Raw genomic sequence first — 16,825 nt, 5'->3', positions numbered from 1 at the left:
AATGCACCAAAAACCATAAAAAATATTACATGTTTGTGACATATAAAATCTATTACATATTTATTAATCTTGACTCTTCTAGTTGAAAACTTATAGCTTGAAATATTCAAGTTCCTTTCAAGTTGAGCTTCATCAGTTTACAACTATCTGCAACCATAAATAAAATAATTGTTAGAATCAAGTATGGATACAATCAAAGATCTGAAAATGAAGTCTATGAGTGATTATACATCATAATAATGTATTATGTAATGTAATTGATCATACAAGACACAATGTAAACACTGACAAAAAATACTCTGAATTTAATAATCTTTCTTAGTACATCCCCTTACTGCACATTAATAAGAATAATAAACATTGCTAAAAGAGACATCCAACCTTTTGTGTTTGATGGAAAAAAAAATTAAAAAAAAACTATAATAATGATCATATTCTAAAAACATCTGATGTATATCATGCACCTGAATTTACATATGGTAAATTTAAGAGCATATAGTCTTTTCTTTAGCACAATCCTTTTCTACAACTTAAGAAGAGCATATTCAAACCAAACTATGTTGAAAAGACATCTCCAGTATTTTTATGTTTGACAAAAAAAAACATGTTTTAACATAACTATGGTAAATATAATAAAAGTAGTTAACATTACATTGTTTTATACCAATTGTGACTCATATTTTAAGAAGTATACTCCAATTCTTAAAGAAGACATTAGTCGTGGGAAAGAGGAATGATACATCAAACTTTTTGTTCATTCTGGATTTTCATCAAATACATAGAATGCATGTATAGTTTAAGAGAATTTGCTAGAGAACAGTAACTGTTTTGTACATACATTATTAGATTGAAAATTTAAGATCTAGGAGTAAAAATCAAAGCTTGAAGGGGCTGAAAATCGATCTCGATCTGATGACGATGATGATGAATATTTGAAAGAGCTTACCAGGAAGCAAAATCGAAGCTTGAAAATATTGAAAGCGATATGAATCTTATGATCAATTGCTAACATCGGTTTATGTAACTTGATGAAAGCGTATTTTGGTGAAAAATCAATTTCAATCTAGCTCTGAAGTTGAAAATCATCAAATGAAGGGGATAAGATCTAATTCCGATGAAACCTCCAATTGCTGAAAACGATCTCAATCGAAGATATCAATTGATGATCAGTCGCCCGTGAAAGCTTGAAATCGATGCGAACTACTGATTAATTGTTGAAATCTCTTTCAATAAGCCTGTAAAATCACAAATCATCGCAGCGTGAGTGACAATTAACGTACAAAACTCAAGTTTTTTGCTTCTCATTCAATCAACATATTGTTGAGATTGAGAAAACCATATGAGGAAATCAACGGATGAAAGAGCGAATCTGATTTTGTTACGTTGATTAAGGAAAGATCATGTAAATCAGGGGATTTCATTATATGATTAAAAGCTGACTAATCTACCCTTGAGTGTTTAATTAAGCGCTTTAATCAGGGTTTTTTTGAACCACAAGATCAAATTTGATCAATGATTAAGATTTGGTCTCTATGTCTCACAAAATATAGGTGGTCTCAAATGAACCTCTACCTTTATATATATGGAAAAGTTCAATAGAGAACCATTATTATTCAAGTAACCAAAGAACCAATCCAAAGCATCGGAATTTAAAGTGATCAACGGCAAAAGGAAGGGTTGTAAATTTTTATAATGGACGGACATGTACCGGATTATAACAAAACTCACTTCCTTTTTTTCATTTAAAATTTTTTTAGGCCAAGGTTTTTATCGAAAAAAAATCCGAATATACCGTTGTTCATGATGAGCTTCTCCTAGCCATGCATGAGAGTAAATTTGGAAACTTTACGTGACCTTGCAGCCTTTAAGGACCAGATCTGCATTTTGGGGCTTTGTATTGACGAATAAGTGATTATTGATTAAGCCTTAACGTTTTAAGCTTAGGGTTTGGGTTCCAAACCCATTAGGATGGTTCTTACGGGTAAAGTTGTAAAATTTACCATTCTAGACGTTATTTCAGTTAAGATCAGAGTGGTGGACCTTTTAGTTTTGAGAATGGTAACTTAATAGATTAAGAGGTGTGTTTCCTGAAAAACTTGGCAAGTTCATGGGTGAACTCGGCGATTTGGATCGACTTTTCTTGATTCTGGTGACTAAAGGGGAAACTCAGCTAGTTCATGGGTGAACTCGGCGAGTTAGATCGACTTTTCACAATTCCGTTGATTGGGGGAACTCGGCGAGTTGAGTCAACTTAGGCCGTTGACTTTGACTTTGACTTTAGCCTTTGACCAAGTTTGACTTATTAGGGGTTTAGGGGCATTTTGAGCGGTGTCTAAGGAATTGTTCTGTTTAAGGGCTGAATAGAGCTGATCTTCGGAGTCAGGATCCATTCAACTACCTTTCTGTATTCGAGGTGAGTTTTCGTCACTAGTTTAGCGAGTCTAAGGCACTAAGGCCGACCCTCGTTGATTATGTTAGTATACTTGTTGTCTGTGTGATACTTGTATGGAATTGTATATTTATGTTTGTTGGGTGGGGCCTGTTATACGAGTGTAGGCAGGGCCAGTATCTCAATTCTATCCGAGTGTGGGTGGAGCCCTATAACATCTATAAAAATCATGCCAAATTTAAACTTTTCAAAACATTTCAAAACCATTAATTATTACAAAACTTGTTTTCAAAATAGTATAATATCAGAGTATCCCATTAAGAAATTATAAACATGAGGAGTTGTACGATCACACTTTTTCCTTCCCGCGATCATTTGATGTACCTAAAACAAATACTGAAATTGTAATCTCAAAGCTTAGTGAGTTTCCCCTAAAATAACAATACATAACAACAATACACATAATAACAACATGTAATGGGTCCAAAAATCTACATACTGGATTACCCCCTGTGCCCACAGTGTGAGTCTGGCTTGCCTTTCGGGCCCACAGCTCACATCTGGCCTGCCTCCGAGCCCACAACATAAGTCTGGTTTGCTTCCAATCCCACAACTTATGACTGGCTTGCCTCCTGCAGTCCTAAGACTGAAACATAACTGATCTACCCTTAGTATGAGTCTGGCATACCACTTGGTCCTCAGCTTGTATTTGGCATGCTAATGAGTCTGGTATGCCTTCCCGACCCTCAACTCATATTTGGCATACTCCAGGGCTTGTTGGTCACTGCACGAGGCAGTGCAACCTCAACCCTACCCACACAAACATGTCTACATATACAACTAATTGCGCATACAAATAATCAAACGGTAACACAGGTAGTCCTACAAATCTACCTAACTGGCATGGAAAACTAGCATGTATAACTATCTCATACTCAACACATCATCAAACAACTGAGATATCAAATCCAATGGGCTGGCCTTGGTGCCTTAGACCCCTTAGTATAGTGAGGATAACTCACCTCTCAACTGTCGAATCGATGTGATAAATCAAACTCTCGAACCACGGCCACGCACTCCAACACCTATAATTACCATAAGACCCTTTCCATAAATTCCAATTTACCAAAATACCCTAGAATTCAACTAGTCAACCCTTGGTCAAAGTCCAAGTCAATGGTCAAGGTCAATAATCCATGTTGAACCGACTCGTCGAGTACAATTCACTGACTCGTTGAGTCCTTCCTGAACTCGAGAAGTCATGAAATTCCCAGTTGACTCGACGATTTTCCCTGAAATTCGCGAGTTCATGCATGTCCATATGTCGGGGAAACCCTAGCTGAGTCGCCGAGTCACCCTACTGACTCGTCGAGTCCATGCAGAAGTCCTTGCACACCAATCTTCATTGGACTCACCGAGTTAGACATGCAACTCTTCGATTCCCTTCAGTCCTTTCTCCATCCAGATGATTTTAAGCCATTCTAAAGCTCCATAATGCAGATCTGACCTCCTAAGGCATACTTCTTACGTAAAGTTCAAAAACTTTACGTACAAGCAAGGTGATAATGACTTAAATCAAGCTAAAGAAGAGATTCTAGGCAAGGGAAATGCTTTAGCATGCTAAAGGATGAAACTTTGTGATTATAAGGACCAAGATGAGCCTAGATCTAAAGTTGCAATCTCAGATCTTGGTTCATCACTCGAAATGGAACACCAACATGCTAAAATGGCCACTAAAACCCAAATATAGAAGGATCTAGCTAGAAGGAGATCAAGGTAACAACTTGATACCTTCAAATGATGCTAAAATGGGGTAGACTTCCGATCCTCACACGTTTCTTGAGTCAAACTTCTTGATATTCAAGCTCCTCTCACCAAGATCCACCTTTCAAGCTTAAAACACACAAATATGGAGAGAAAACATGATTTAGGGTTTCTGGACTCACAAGGGGTTGTAAGGGAGGCTAAGGGAGGTTAATGACCCTTTAAATAGGGTGCAAAACCCCAAAAATTAGGGTTTCATTCTCCAGCTCCAACTCGTCGAGTCATGTCCCCAACTCGAAGAGTTGGTCATTTAAAACACGTGGCCCCAAAAGTTCCTACTCGACGAGTCAGGGCATCAACTCGTTGAGTAGACCTTCCAATACGAAAATAAAGTTGTAAAAATTAATACCTAGGATTCGGGGCGTTGCAGGCCCGTATCTCACTATCATCCGAGTGTAGGCGGGGCTCGTATCTCATTCGGCAGGGCCCGTTATCCGAGTGTGGGTGGGGCCCGTATCTCACTATTATTCGAGTGTGGGCGGGGCCCGTATCTCATTATTGCATGATATGTATGGTATGTGGTATTTTAGGGAAACTCACTAAGCTTGGTGCTTACAGTTTTTAGTTTATGTTTCAGGTACTTCTGGTTCAAAGAGAAAGAGCTCGAGATCACTGCATCGCACACACCATTTGGATTCCGCACATGATGTTTTACTCTGATTTTATGATAATTGATACATTGGATTTATTTGAGATGATTGGATGATATTGGAATTATTGTTTTATCTATTATTAAAAAAACAAAATTTATGTGACCACATTTCGGATGTTTCAAGTTGGTATCAGAGCCTTGGTTTGAGGGATTCAAGCACACTCTCGAGTGTGTCTGAACTCAAACTAAGGATTTGGTAGAATTTTCAAAAGAAAAACATTTTTATAAAAAGGATTTCTAAAAGAGAAAAGGGTGTGGTGCGTTTAGCCGAGCTCAAGTAAGTCATCCCAAAATACCCATACATGTTTATTTATGATATGAATTGTGAAATTGTGAATCACATGCTAGATTAGGGCTAAGGATATGGGAGAGATGCCTTTGTATACCTATTATATGAGCTTATAGATTTGCATGCTAGTACTGATCGGTCAATGATATGATGGTCTGATTAGGTTATGCTCAGTTCTGATTACATGATGCTTGAATGTTGCTTGCTTTGTGCTTTTAGGAGTTTCTACTAATATCAGCTAGTTAATAAGCGAATATGCTAAGCTACATATTATGAAAACTAAATAATTTCAGATGGTTAGGTTTAGATCTATTGCGCAGCTCTTGTTTGAGCTCAACCATTGTAGGGAGAGACCGCTCATTCGAAGAACTATATAGTCTTTATAACATGTAATTGTATTCGTGAGCTAGTTAGAGAAGGTTAGTATGAGTTCCCTCTGCAGCTGATGGCAGATAGTGGTGTGAAGTTTTCCCTAGGAAAGCCTGGGATGAGATTTAGTGTTAGAAGCCTTATCTATGAGGAAATTATCGGTTTAGGGTGACTTGGATGAGTTAAGGAACTTCTTGAGGAAAGTAAGGATAGATGTGGAAGGGAGTATGGGCCCGTACTACTGGAAGCAGAGGATCCGTACTCGATTCAAGGAGAGCTGCAATGAAGCTAGGGAGCTTGTGTAGTTATGTTTTCCCCGATGCATGTTTTGATGCTTATTCTGATAGTTTTATGGTCTACTTTCAGTATGGTGGTATTGTGAGGTAGGCCAGTAGGCAGTTCTAGTGTCGGAGAGGGTTCAGGCTCAGGTTTTGGAGCCGGGCAGCTTGATGACCAGACGAGGGAGTTTATCTCGTCTGAGATTACGTGTAGTATCCTTGATCAGACTCCTGTGATTTTTGGTACAGTTAAGGAGGGTATTCTGGAGATTCTTGATGAGAGGTTGAGCGCCCTTCGCGTTGAGATGGTATCATTGATCGAGGCGTGCTCCCTGACCTTCAGGGAGTTTCGGGTATGTGGAGCATTAGACTATCATGGGGCTTAGGATCCCATTGCAAGCAGCATATGGTTGGCAGATGTTGCCAACGCTTTTCGTACCAGTCATTTCCCTGAGGGGGACAAGGTCAGACTCACTTCCTACCTCCTGAAAGACAGGGCTCATGATTGGTGGGAGGAGGTAGGGCATGCTATAGGAGATGATGTTATTGATTCGATGATTTGGAGTGATTTCTCGACCAGGTTCTGAGTTGAGTTTGCGTTAGTGATCGAGGTTCAATAGCTAACGTGAGAGTTCCAGGATCTCCACCAGACTACTGAGACGGTGACTGAGATCACCGCTATGTTCCAGGAGAGGGCACTTCTAGTTCCGTGGTATGTGGTGGATGAGGAGATGAAGAAGGCCCGATACCATGAGATGCTAAGGAGCGATATTCAGCAGTTTGTGAGCCGATCCACCTGCAAGACATTGGAGGATATGATAGCGAGGGCTAGAGAGAGGGGGATTGATCTGGAGATGGAAAGGAAAAGGAAGCCAAATTATGTGTCCAATGTTGAGATTTCAGGCAAGAGGCCCAAGGTGGCGGATTCGAGAGGGAAGGGCCAACAAGGTCGAGGCCGTTGCGGCAAGTGCAGCAGGTCGCACGAGGGGACGTGCAGGGTGGGTGGTTTTGGTTGCTTCAAGTGCGGTCGGACTGGTCATGTCAGCAGGGATTGTATTGCTACCACCACCATCACCCCGATATCTGATCTAATTTGCTTTCAATGCAATCAGAGGTGCCGCAAGAGGGCCCAATGTCTAAGTTTGGCTGCAGCAGGACCAGTATCAGCTCCTGCTTTTGCGACATTGAGGAATACTGACAGACGTCTAGGTCGGGAAGATGCGCCAACGGCGAAGAGCAGGGCATTCCAGCTGACCGTAGAGGAGGCGCGTGCAGCTCCTGATGTTGTGTCGGGTATGTATCTTCTCCTTATCTCTTTATCCATAGTTAATTGTTGCTTGTGTTTATGTGTTTTATTTTAGGATCGTTCCTTGTGAGCGGTATCTCTGCTTTGGTATTGTTTGATTCGGGGGCTACACGATCTTTTGTATTGCTTGCGCTTAGCAAAAGATTTGTTGGAGCTCCTAGCGAGCTGGATCGTCCTCTTGATGTGGAGATTGCTGATGATAGGACGATCAGGGTTGTGAGGATTTATCGAGATTGTACCCTTCAGTTATTCAGTGAGCGGTATCGGGTTGATCTGGTAAACAACATGAAGTGATCAAGTAAACAACATAAAATACTCAAAATTACAGCTTCTAAATGTGAAGAAACGAAATGATACCATGTCATACAATAATAAATTTTCACATGAACACCACAATAAAAAAAATCGTACCGATGAACATAAAAAATCGCACCATATGTTTGATTCAGTTTAAAACTGACACCGAACCGGTACAAACTGAAACCGCATTCGAAAACCGCAAAACCGAACCATTGAAAAACTTCACCCAACGGTTTTTAGAATTCAAAAACCGCACATTGTGGTTTGCGGTTCGGTTTGGCCCTAAAACCGCACCAAACTGCACCATGCTCACCCCTAGATAAAAACCCACAATATTTGCCTGGGTTTCCCTTGGGCCTAAAAGTCGGGCTTGTTTCGGGAAATTTTATTTTTGGTTTTTCATTTGTTTTAATTTGTTTAAGTGTGATTGTAGTTGGTTAACTTATATATCATTTTACTCTAATTTCTATAATGTATAAATAAATAAAACACAAGTAAGTGAGAATATAATGCACAAATAGTTGAACATATGTTTGCTGTTACGATACAAATAAACCATCTTCCGATTACTTTTTTATACAAAAACCATTCCAACTTTCCAAGCCTTTTACTTAGGACATTATTGTACAAATAAACCATCTAATGTTACCTTTTCTATACAAATTAAAACAAACAATCTATTAGCCTTATCCATATAATATATAATGCTTAGGCACACCTATAAAAACCCAATATGTTTGAAGAATTGTAGCCGGTATGTCTATCTTGATTGACTTGGTGATGGTCATAACCCGTTCGCCCACACGTCGAGTCCGGCTTCTATGGGGTTATTTACAGAAAAATCTCAAATTTTTTTCAAAGTTTCAATAAATTCTAAAGGTTTTTTTTTTAAACAGAAAAGTCTCAATATATTGAAAAAAATCATATAATCCATCATTTGCTGTTCAAATATAAAAAAAAAAAAAAAAAAAAAAAAAAAAAAAAAAAAAAAAAAATTCGTTAATTTAGGTAAAACACCAAAATATTAGGACTTTTCTATTAAAAAAAAATTACAATTTTATTGAAACTTTTGAAAAAAAAAATTTAAGATTTTTCCGTAGATAATTGGATTTTGTGCACTTTGTGCGCTTTATGGTATTAAGTCCAAGTATGAAAACGACGTCATTTAGGCGAAGAATACCGTGGAGTACTAAACGGCCTTATAAACCAAATCTTGGACGCAGAAGAAGCAGCATCGGTGGTAGGTTCCCGCCGAATTGTACTCAGACTCTTGATTTTGGTTGTTGATGCAATATCGTTTGAAGAATAGATTCAGTTCCCAATGATTGCGAGCGTATCTGTATTATATAATCAGCTCGTGTTCCCGGGCCAGCCGGCGCATCTAAAGTTCCCGATAATTAAACTGAAACCATCGGCGTTGCAGTGCGGACTTCACAGAAAACGTCATTCAACTATCATAACTGCAGCATCTTCTTCATTCGTTGGCTCCGGCGCTGAATATTCTGGTAATTTCTGCTCCCTCAATCTCCATAAATGAGTTTTTTGCTCAAATTTTGAAAATTAGGGATATCTTTACTTCGTGGAGACGTAAATTGCTTCAAATCGATATAATGTTAATTAATCCATTACAAATTAGTCGTTTCCAGAGCCATTTCCCACAACACAGAAGAAGAAAGCAAGGAGAATAGTTGGCATAGACCAGGATGAATTAGTGGACCCCAAACTTTTGGCTGATTCAGACAGTTGTTTTTGCGAGTTTGAAGGATTACAACTACACCATAAGATATGCGATCCAGAATCCGAATCACAAGACTCATTACATGATGATGCAACTTCTGATTCATCTCTCCTTAAGGAAAAACTTAAGTTCCCATTGATATTATTACATGGATTTGGAGCCTCTTTGTTCTCTTGGAAGACAGTTATGAAACGTTTAGCAAAGGTTTCTGGATCAAAAGTTTTATCATTTGATAGACCAGCATTTGGGTTGACATCAAGAATAGATAACCCTTCAAATCATACACCTTCTAGCAAAGATGCAAAGCCACTTAATCCATATTCCATGGCATTCTCTATACTTGCAACTTTGTATTTCATTGACTTCCTGACTTCTGAGAAAGCAATTCTTGTCGGGTAATTATACACAGTTTCTTTGACTTTCTCTATTAAGCTGTACTTTCCGTATTAAGTTAAAAAGAAACAACACCTAACTTTAACAATGGCAATGAAATGCAGTCATTCTGCTGGCTGTCTTGTAGCAGCTGAAACATATTTTAAAGCGCCTGAACGTGTTGCTGCAATGATTCTTGTTGCCCCTGCAATTATAGCTCCATCAACTTCCTCCAAGAAAGTCAAAGCAAATAACCAACAAGAAAGTTCAAATTCAGATAATCCCAAAACTCCATTTTCCAATCTGTTAAATATTGTTTCAAACTTCTCCAGATTCATACTGAATCTGTTCAAAGGAATGGTCAATATGGTCAACTCCCTGTACAAGAAAGCTTTATCTGCTTTCCTTCGATCCCATATTGCAGTAATGTTGGTAATGAGAATGAGACTACTCTAACACATTAAATCTCATCTTAAATTGCAAATCTTTATGGTTGACCTTGACCATGTGATTTGTTTGACTTTTTTTAGGTAAGGATGGTTATTGACAAATTTGGGATATCTGCCATTAAAAATGCTTGGTATGATGCAAGCAAAGTTACTGACAGTGTTCTTGAGGCTTATACAAGAGTAAGCATGTTTATTTTTCCCCAAAAAACAAAAAAGAAAAAAAGAAAAACATTTTGCATTTTGTGTTTGATTTATTTGTGATTATTTTGTAGCCATTGAGAACAAAGGGTTGGGATAGGGCTCTTGTGGAATTCACTGCAGAGATGCTTAATACTTCAGTGTCTGAATCAACTCCACCGTTAACAGAAAGATTGAATGAAATATCATGTCCAGGTTTCAATACTTTCCTTATCTTTTTCATTTGATGTTTTTTTCTATATTTTTCTTTTCTTAAATATAAAATAAATTTATGTAAATTATTAAGGCTTAATGATTTATTATTGAAACAGTTTTGATCATAACGGGTGATAGCGACCGTCTAGTACCTTCTTGGAACGCGGTGAGGCTTTCACAAGCGATTCCCGGATCTCGTCTTGAAGTAATAAAGAATTGTGGGCATTTGCCTCATGAGGAAAAGCCACATGAGTTTTTGACAATTGTTGATAACTTCTTGACAATTGCTTTTCGTAGAATAGAATCACAACCATTGCAACAAGCAATATAAAATTTACTTATAAAATGTATATGCTAGATTTTATTATTTAATGACGTTATATTGATGTGTATTTATTTATTTATTTATATTGTTAGAGTCTCGTATCAGCTAAACAAAGTCTCATTCACTCGAATATATGTTGGAATCTACCATGTCTTCTAAAAGGAAATGTTGGAAAGAAAATCAAGGACACGACATACCTTTTATCAATCTAACTAATTTGGTATGAACCAGTGTTCTAAAAGGCACGCCATGGCGTGAGGCGTGGTTCCGCTGTTACGAAAAGCCTCATAACGTTGCTGTTAGGCGTGGCGCGTGGCAAGGCGTGATATGGCGCGCCATGGCGCGTTATGGCGTGTTATGGCGCGTGTTTTTTCGTTTGAGACACGGTTTTTTGCTCTTTGTCATGTCTTTTTTCTAATCGGAGATACAAGTATTGTGGTTTTTGTTAAATTTTTGTTACTAATTATTGATCTAACACTTCTAAAAAGTAGTTATATTTAATATAATTTTATATTTATTTGGTAATATAATTTTAAATTAATACAAAATCTCCGCCTTACATCACGCCTTCAAAAACGCCATGGCTCGTTAAGCTTGAGGCTTGACCTTGCCGCCACGCCGCGCCTCACACCATTTAGAACCTTGGCATGAACACATCGACTCTAATCTCATCGGGCCTCGGTCTAAGGAGGCATGTTAGAATCCCACATTGGCCACACATGGACTTGCTTATGTTGAATTGTGGAGAAAATGAGTGCTTCTTGACTTTATCGTTGCTATTGCAACCTTCTGTGCGTCTTAATACATAATATAATTCTTTTGTGCATCTTAATACATTATTATGATAAATAAATTAGATAGTTATGTACGATAACAAATAAGAGAGAAAAAGACTAATAAGACTAATTTTAATTACCGTTTTCCAATAAAAAGTCGAATAAGGCTAGAGGGTGTGGCCGCGGTTTGTGCCACCTCAGCCACGCACACTGCCCCCAGACTACGGTTTTGGCCGCACTACGGCTCGAGAGGACCGCGACTCGTGATTGGTTGTTGAATCTTTGACCATTGAACGGTCCTCTTTGTGCATTAATTTTTTTTTCTTTCTTTTTTTCTTTCTTTCCAATATATACACAAACATTTCATTTATTTTCAAACAATAAAAACCCTTCTCTCTCAATTTTTTTTAAAAAAATTACCAATCTCTCTAAAAAAATGTCATCTTCTTCATCTTCTGAAGAATTTCAGACTATTTTTTATGTCACTGTAGCGTGTGCTCAAATGGCGGAACAAACATACGATGCTTTATGCAATAACGCAACTGCAAGTTCTCAACGGAGAACACGAAGATATATTTTTAGAAATCGTGAAGAAGCCAACCAACGTTTGGTACAAGACTATTTTCAAGAGAATGCCACTTATCAATGTATTATTTTCGTAGGCGCTTTAGAATGTTCAAAGGTTTATACGAACGTATAGTTGAAGATGTAACAAGGGAGTGCAGTTTTTTTCAACAAGGCTATGATGCTAGAGGTACACCCGGTTTCACTCCCTTACAAAAATGCGCAAACACACTTCGTCAGTTAACATATGACATTCTGCCTGATGCGTTAGACGAAAGTTTTAGGATGTCTGCTAGGACTGCACGAGACAGTCTCCACTATTTCTGCAAAACTGTGATTCGGTTTTATGGTCCTAAATATTTACGTAAGCCTACACGTAATGACATCTTGCAATTGCAAGCTCATCATGCTAGTGTGCATGGGTTTCCTAGAATGCTAGGAAGCTTAGATTGTCTCCATTGGGCATGGGAAAATTGACCTATGTCATATCATGGGCAATTTACCCGAGGTGATCATGGTCACCCAACGGTAGTACTTGAAGCAATTGCATCACAAGATCTGTGGATTTGACATGCTTTTTTTGGTTCTCCTGGTTCGATTAACGACATCAACGTTCTTAATCGTTCACCTATATTTAACAACATATACGATGGATCTGCACCAGATTCTTCTTTTGAAGTGCGTGGAACGCCATATAAGTATGGTTATTATCTGGTCGATGGAATCTATCCTGAGTATGTTGTGTTTGTTAAATCATTTACGTGTCCACATGGTTCTAGACGAAAAAAATTCAAGAGAGCTCCGAGTTAGGAAGGATGTTGAGCATGCTTTTGGAGCTTTGAAGAAACGGTGGTTCATATTGAAAAAACCAGTAGTTAATTTAGGTGAGGAAATACTTCAAGAAATCATGTATACATGTCTCATATTACATAACATGATTATTGAAGACGATGGAAGAGCGATATGTGTGTTTGACGAGGAAGAAACCATACCAGAGACACAACCAATAGAAATTAGTGGCGAAGAGTATATGAACATGAGAGCAGAGATACATTGCACTGAAACATTTCACAATCTTTACAATGACTTGGTGGAACACATTTACGAGGTTTAAAACATTAACCTTAATTTGGATCCACCGGATGACTTCGAAGACGAGTTCTCGGAGAACGACTTTATGTAGTTTGCTTTAGTTATTTTATTTGTGTTTTTTTTAAGTTTCTAGAATTATTTTAATGTCATGTGTGTGTTTCTTCGGTTTTTTTGTGATGTAATGTAATGTTTTTTGAATTTTCAATGTAATGTTTTATTTTATTTTTTTTTTATTTTCAAGTAATGAAAAATTATGTTTTTTTTATTAAAAAAGAAGTTTTAAGTAAAATAGCTAAAAAAACAAAAAATAACAAGGAAAATAAAAGTGTGGCACCACTCCCTTAGTGTAGCAAGAAACCACACTTGTGTGGTAAAAAAAGACATGAAGCTTATGTGGCGAGGTTTCGGTGGCACCATTCCCTCCAACCTAATGGACAAATAGCAAAATAGTCACCATTCCATAGATGTCTTGTATGATTTCATCAAATGGGCTTAAAATCATCAATGAGTTGAGAAAAAATCATATTGAGTTTTGAAAAAACGTTATTGGGTTGCGAAGTGGATCACATAAAAGACATTTTGATTTCATATTTCTTTATTTTTATCATTCTTTTGGAAAAAACTGTAAAAATGGTTACTGTGATATGTATTTTTTTTGGGTTTAGTCTAAGCCTCAATTTTTTTGGTTTTATGGTCTTTTTAAGGTAGTTTGTTTGTGATTTTGGTCCATCGCTAAACTGAAATGACTGTAATGCCTTTCTGATATATTTTTTTTTATGTTTTTTTATTTAATTTAAATAAAAAAGAAAATAATTAATTAAGTTGGGCCTCTCTCTCTCTCCCACTGAATGAGGTTTAATTTTTTTATTGTAAGCTTTTCACCTAAAAAAGCACCTTCTCTAAAAAGACGTACTTCATCATGTTCAACATCACTGTTATAAAAAGGAACCCAAGTGTTCATCTGACTTTCTGTAACGCCCGTAGATCAGGGCTAGTCAATTTAGAGACGATAAACGTCAAAAATGAATTTTTAACAGAATATTATTTAGAATGAATAATCTTAACTAAGTTGTAGTATATGTTATAAGGATTCCGTATATAAAGAACATTGCAATCCGAGTTATAACGAAGAAGTTATAACCTGTCGAAGTTTCGCGATAGAACCGACACGACGTTGAATGACATAAAATATGAATTTAAGGTAGAGCGATATCTAGCCTTAGTGATCTAAACGAAAGTCGTAGAATATGTTAAGCCGAGAGCGTGCATAAAAAGAACGCCCAAATCTAACTTCGTATGAGGAAGTTATGATTTTATGAAGTTTCGACTTAGCGGTATGCAACCCGAATACTCGAATATGAGATCGAATGATTTTTAGCCGAAACAATCTAAACGATAATTGAAGATCTCGTCGATAGTAGTCCAACGGTAAAAAGACAGACGAAAACGGACATCGGATGAAGAAGTTATGAATTTCTAATGGAGTTTTCCCTTTCCCGGCCTACTAAAAATAATATAAAAGTAATATATTTATAATATATTAAAAATGAAGTCAAAATTAACCAACAGATTCTAAATGAGAGTTGTAGAGCATATTCTCACCTACGTGTCGATATAAAGAACGTCGAAAACGGATTTCGTATGCGAAAGTTATGATTTTCTGAAGTTCGGGCGTGAACTCCAAAGCTGTGTCAGTGGCCACGATGTGGAAACAGTGCCCACGACGTGGCATGTTTTCTGACGCCTCCTGGAGTCTGCCACACCCAACTTGCGATGACGCATGCAGTGACGACCAAGCCCACGACGTGGAAGATGAGAAATTTGCCCTATAAATAGATTTGAAGGGGCAGCCGGCCAAGGTTGCTAATTCACCATTCTCTCACCCATATTACCTCGATTTACGTGCAAAGAAGTACCCCCGAAGCCCCGGTATCATCCCGAGACCTGAAGCAAGTCCCAAAGCCTGAAGATCCCGAGAAGAAAAGAGTTTTCGAGCAGAAGCTCTGCCTGCAAGAAGTCCGGTGTGTGAAGATATCCCGGTTTCACCGAAGAATACTACTCTTAGAGCTGTAGTGCTGTCCGAGCATCGTCTAACCAAGTGAGTGTGTGGTTACTTTCTTCTAACACATAGATATGAAGTATTTGCTATGAAATACGTTTTATGTGTTTATACATTATTTGTTTACTTGAGATGGATGTTGAATAAATGTTTTATACGAGTTTTTAAATAGTTTTAAACTATATATGTAATTTATATCTACAAATATGTTGGCTAGAACATGGGTGGATGAAATAGTTGGTGTGTGATGAAATAATGTGATAAGAGATAGGTGAGGATATAATGGTGATGTTAATTAGGTGATGATAGATAGGTAATGAATTACGAGTCCAAGCGATGTTGTGGCTGCGTATTCATGCGATGATAGTCTAACCCTTATTATGAATTACGAGTCCAGACGATGTTGTGGCTGCGTATTCATGCGATGATAGTCTAACCCTTATTATGATTTACGAGTCCAGGCGATGTTGTGGCTGCATAATCATGCGATGATACCCTAATCCTTACTAGACACATATTGAGGGAGTGATCCCCGAATTAGTATTGTTTATGCGATGTAGGCGATGATCTTTAGGAAAAGTTCTTAGGAACAAACATATAAGGAAATAAGATGTAAGGAGATGAGAGGTAAATATGATATAGGAGATGACCCTTAGGATAATATCTGTGACAACCCGAAATTTTCTATTGCTTTGAATGCTCGGTCAGTCAACTCAACTCAGTTTCAGACTCATTCCTGCTATCATTTAGCACAATTTAGAGTCTGTTTGAGCGTTCTGAGCCTAGTAAACTTAAGGGATAAGTGTTGGGGTTTATCTGCTGAAGCTATAGTACAATGATCAAGCCTAAATCACCAGGACCATGAGTTCACGGCCACCACACTGGAGTTTACGGCCGTAAACTCCATGTGGGCCGTAAACTCACCCTATATATTCAAGTGTTGGCCATTTCTTTCATTTCTTTCCTTCCTTGGCCAATTTTCCCTCATTCTCTCTCAACTATCATCCCGATCTTCACCTTAGATCTTCAAAACTAGTAAGTATTCTTCTTTCATCCATAAAAATCATGTTTTCATAGATCTTCAAGTTTCACCAAGAACACACACTAGTGTTCTTGGCCAAAATCGGCCATTTCAAGCTTCTATATCGTAAGTCCTCCTCCCTACACTTCATATCTAGTTAAGACTCATGCTTAGAACCTTGAAAACATCAAGGATGCAATACCAAAAGGAGTTTACGGCCAAGGATCTCCCAAGGCCGTAAACCCCTATAAAGGTGCCATTTGAGCCCTAAACCCTTCCTAAGGCTTGGATTTAGATCTAGATCTGACATTTTCCGATGGTTTAGAGAGAAAAAGTAGAAGTTGATGAAGTGGTTTGACGGTGTTCACGGAGATATGAAGTAAAATAGAAGCAAAGGAGGTTGACGTTGCTGGTGGTGGTTTGATGTCACCTGAGAGGATTCACAGAATCAACGGTGGAGGCGAGAAATCGGAGGTTCTAGATCTGCAATTTCGACAACAGATGTAAGTGTTATCTCCGATGATACGAGGATGCGACAGACAATGGACAAGGAAAGTGACGGTGGTGGGCCGGTCGTCGGTGGTGGAGAGGTTGCCATCAGTGGTGGTGGTATTCATAAGAGGCTGTTG

The 16,825-nt window shown here is 38.0% G+C and overlaps 1 protein-coding gene across 1 annotated transcript; it reads left to right on the top strand.

Moving 5' to 3' along the window:
- The first annotated feature begins 8,590 nt into the window (after positions 1–8,590).
- Positions 8,591–10,763, top strand: LOC145075084 (alpha/beta-Hydrolases superfamily protein). The gene is made up of 6 exons (XM_079021395.1): positions 8,591–8,912; positions 9,054–9,540; positions 9,643–9,949; positions 10,048–10,146; positions 10,239–10,359; positions 10,476–10,763. The coding sequence occupies exons 1-6, from the start codon at positions 8,729–8,731 to the stop codon at positions 10,688–10,690; spliced, it is 1,413 nt and encodes a 470-aa protein (XP_078877521.1). The 5' UTR covers positions 8,591–8,728; the 3' UTR covers positions 10,691–10,763.
- The last annotated feature ends 6,062 nt before the right edge of the window (positions 10,764–16,825 follow it).

This window comes from Lactuca serriola, chromosome 9, assembly GCF_051521515.1.
Source record: "Lactuca serriola cultivar US96UC23 chromosome 9, Lser_US96UC23_V15, whole genome shotgun sequence".
Taxonomy (NCBI): Eukaryota; Viridiplantae; Streptophyta; class Magnoliopsida; order Asterales; family Asteraceae; genus Lactuca; species Lactuca serriola.
This window is presented reverse-complemented; position numbering and strand designations above follow the sequence as displayed.

Coding starts and splice junctions, on each gene's coding strand:
- LOC145075084 (XM_079021395.1), top strand. CDS start 8,729: ATGATTGCGAGCGTATCTGTATTATATAATCAGCTCGTGTTCCCGGGC. Junction 9,541..9,642: donor GAGAAAGCAATTCTTGTCGG/GTAATTATACAC, acceptor AATGAAATGCAG/TCATTCTGCTGGCTGTCTTG. Junction 9,950..10,047: donor CCCATATTGCAGTAATGTTG/GTAATGAGAATG, acceptor GACTTTTTTTAG/GTAAGGATGGTTATTGACAA.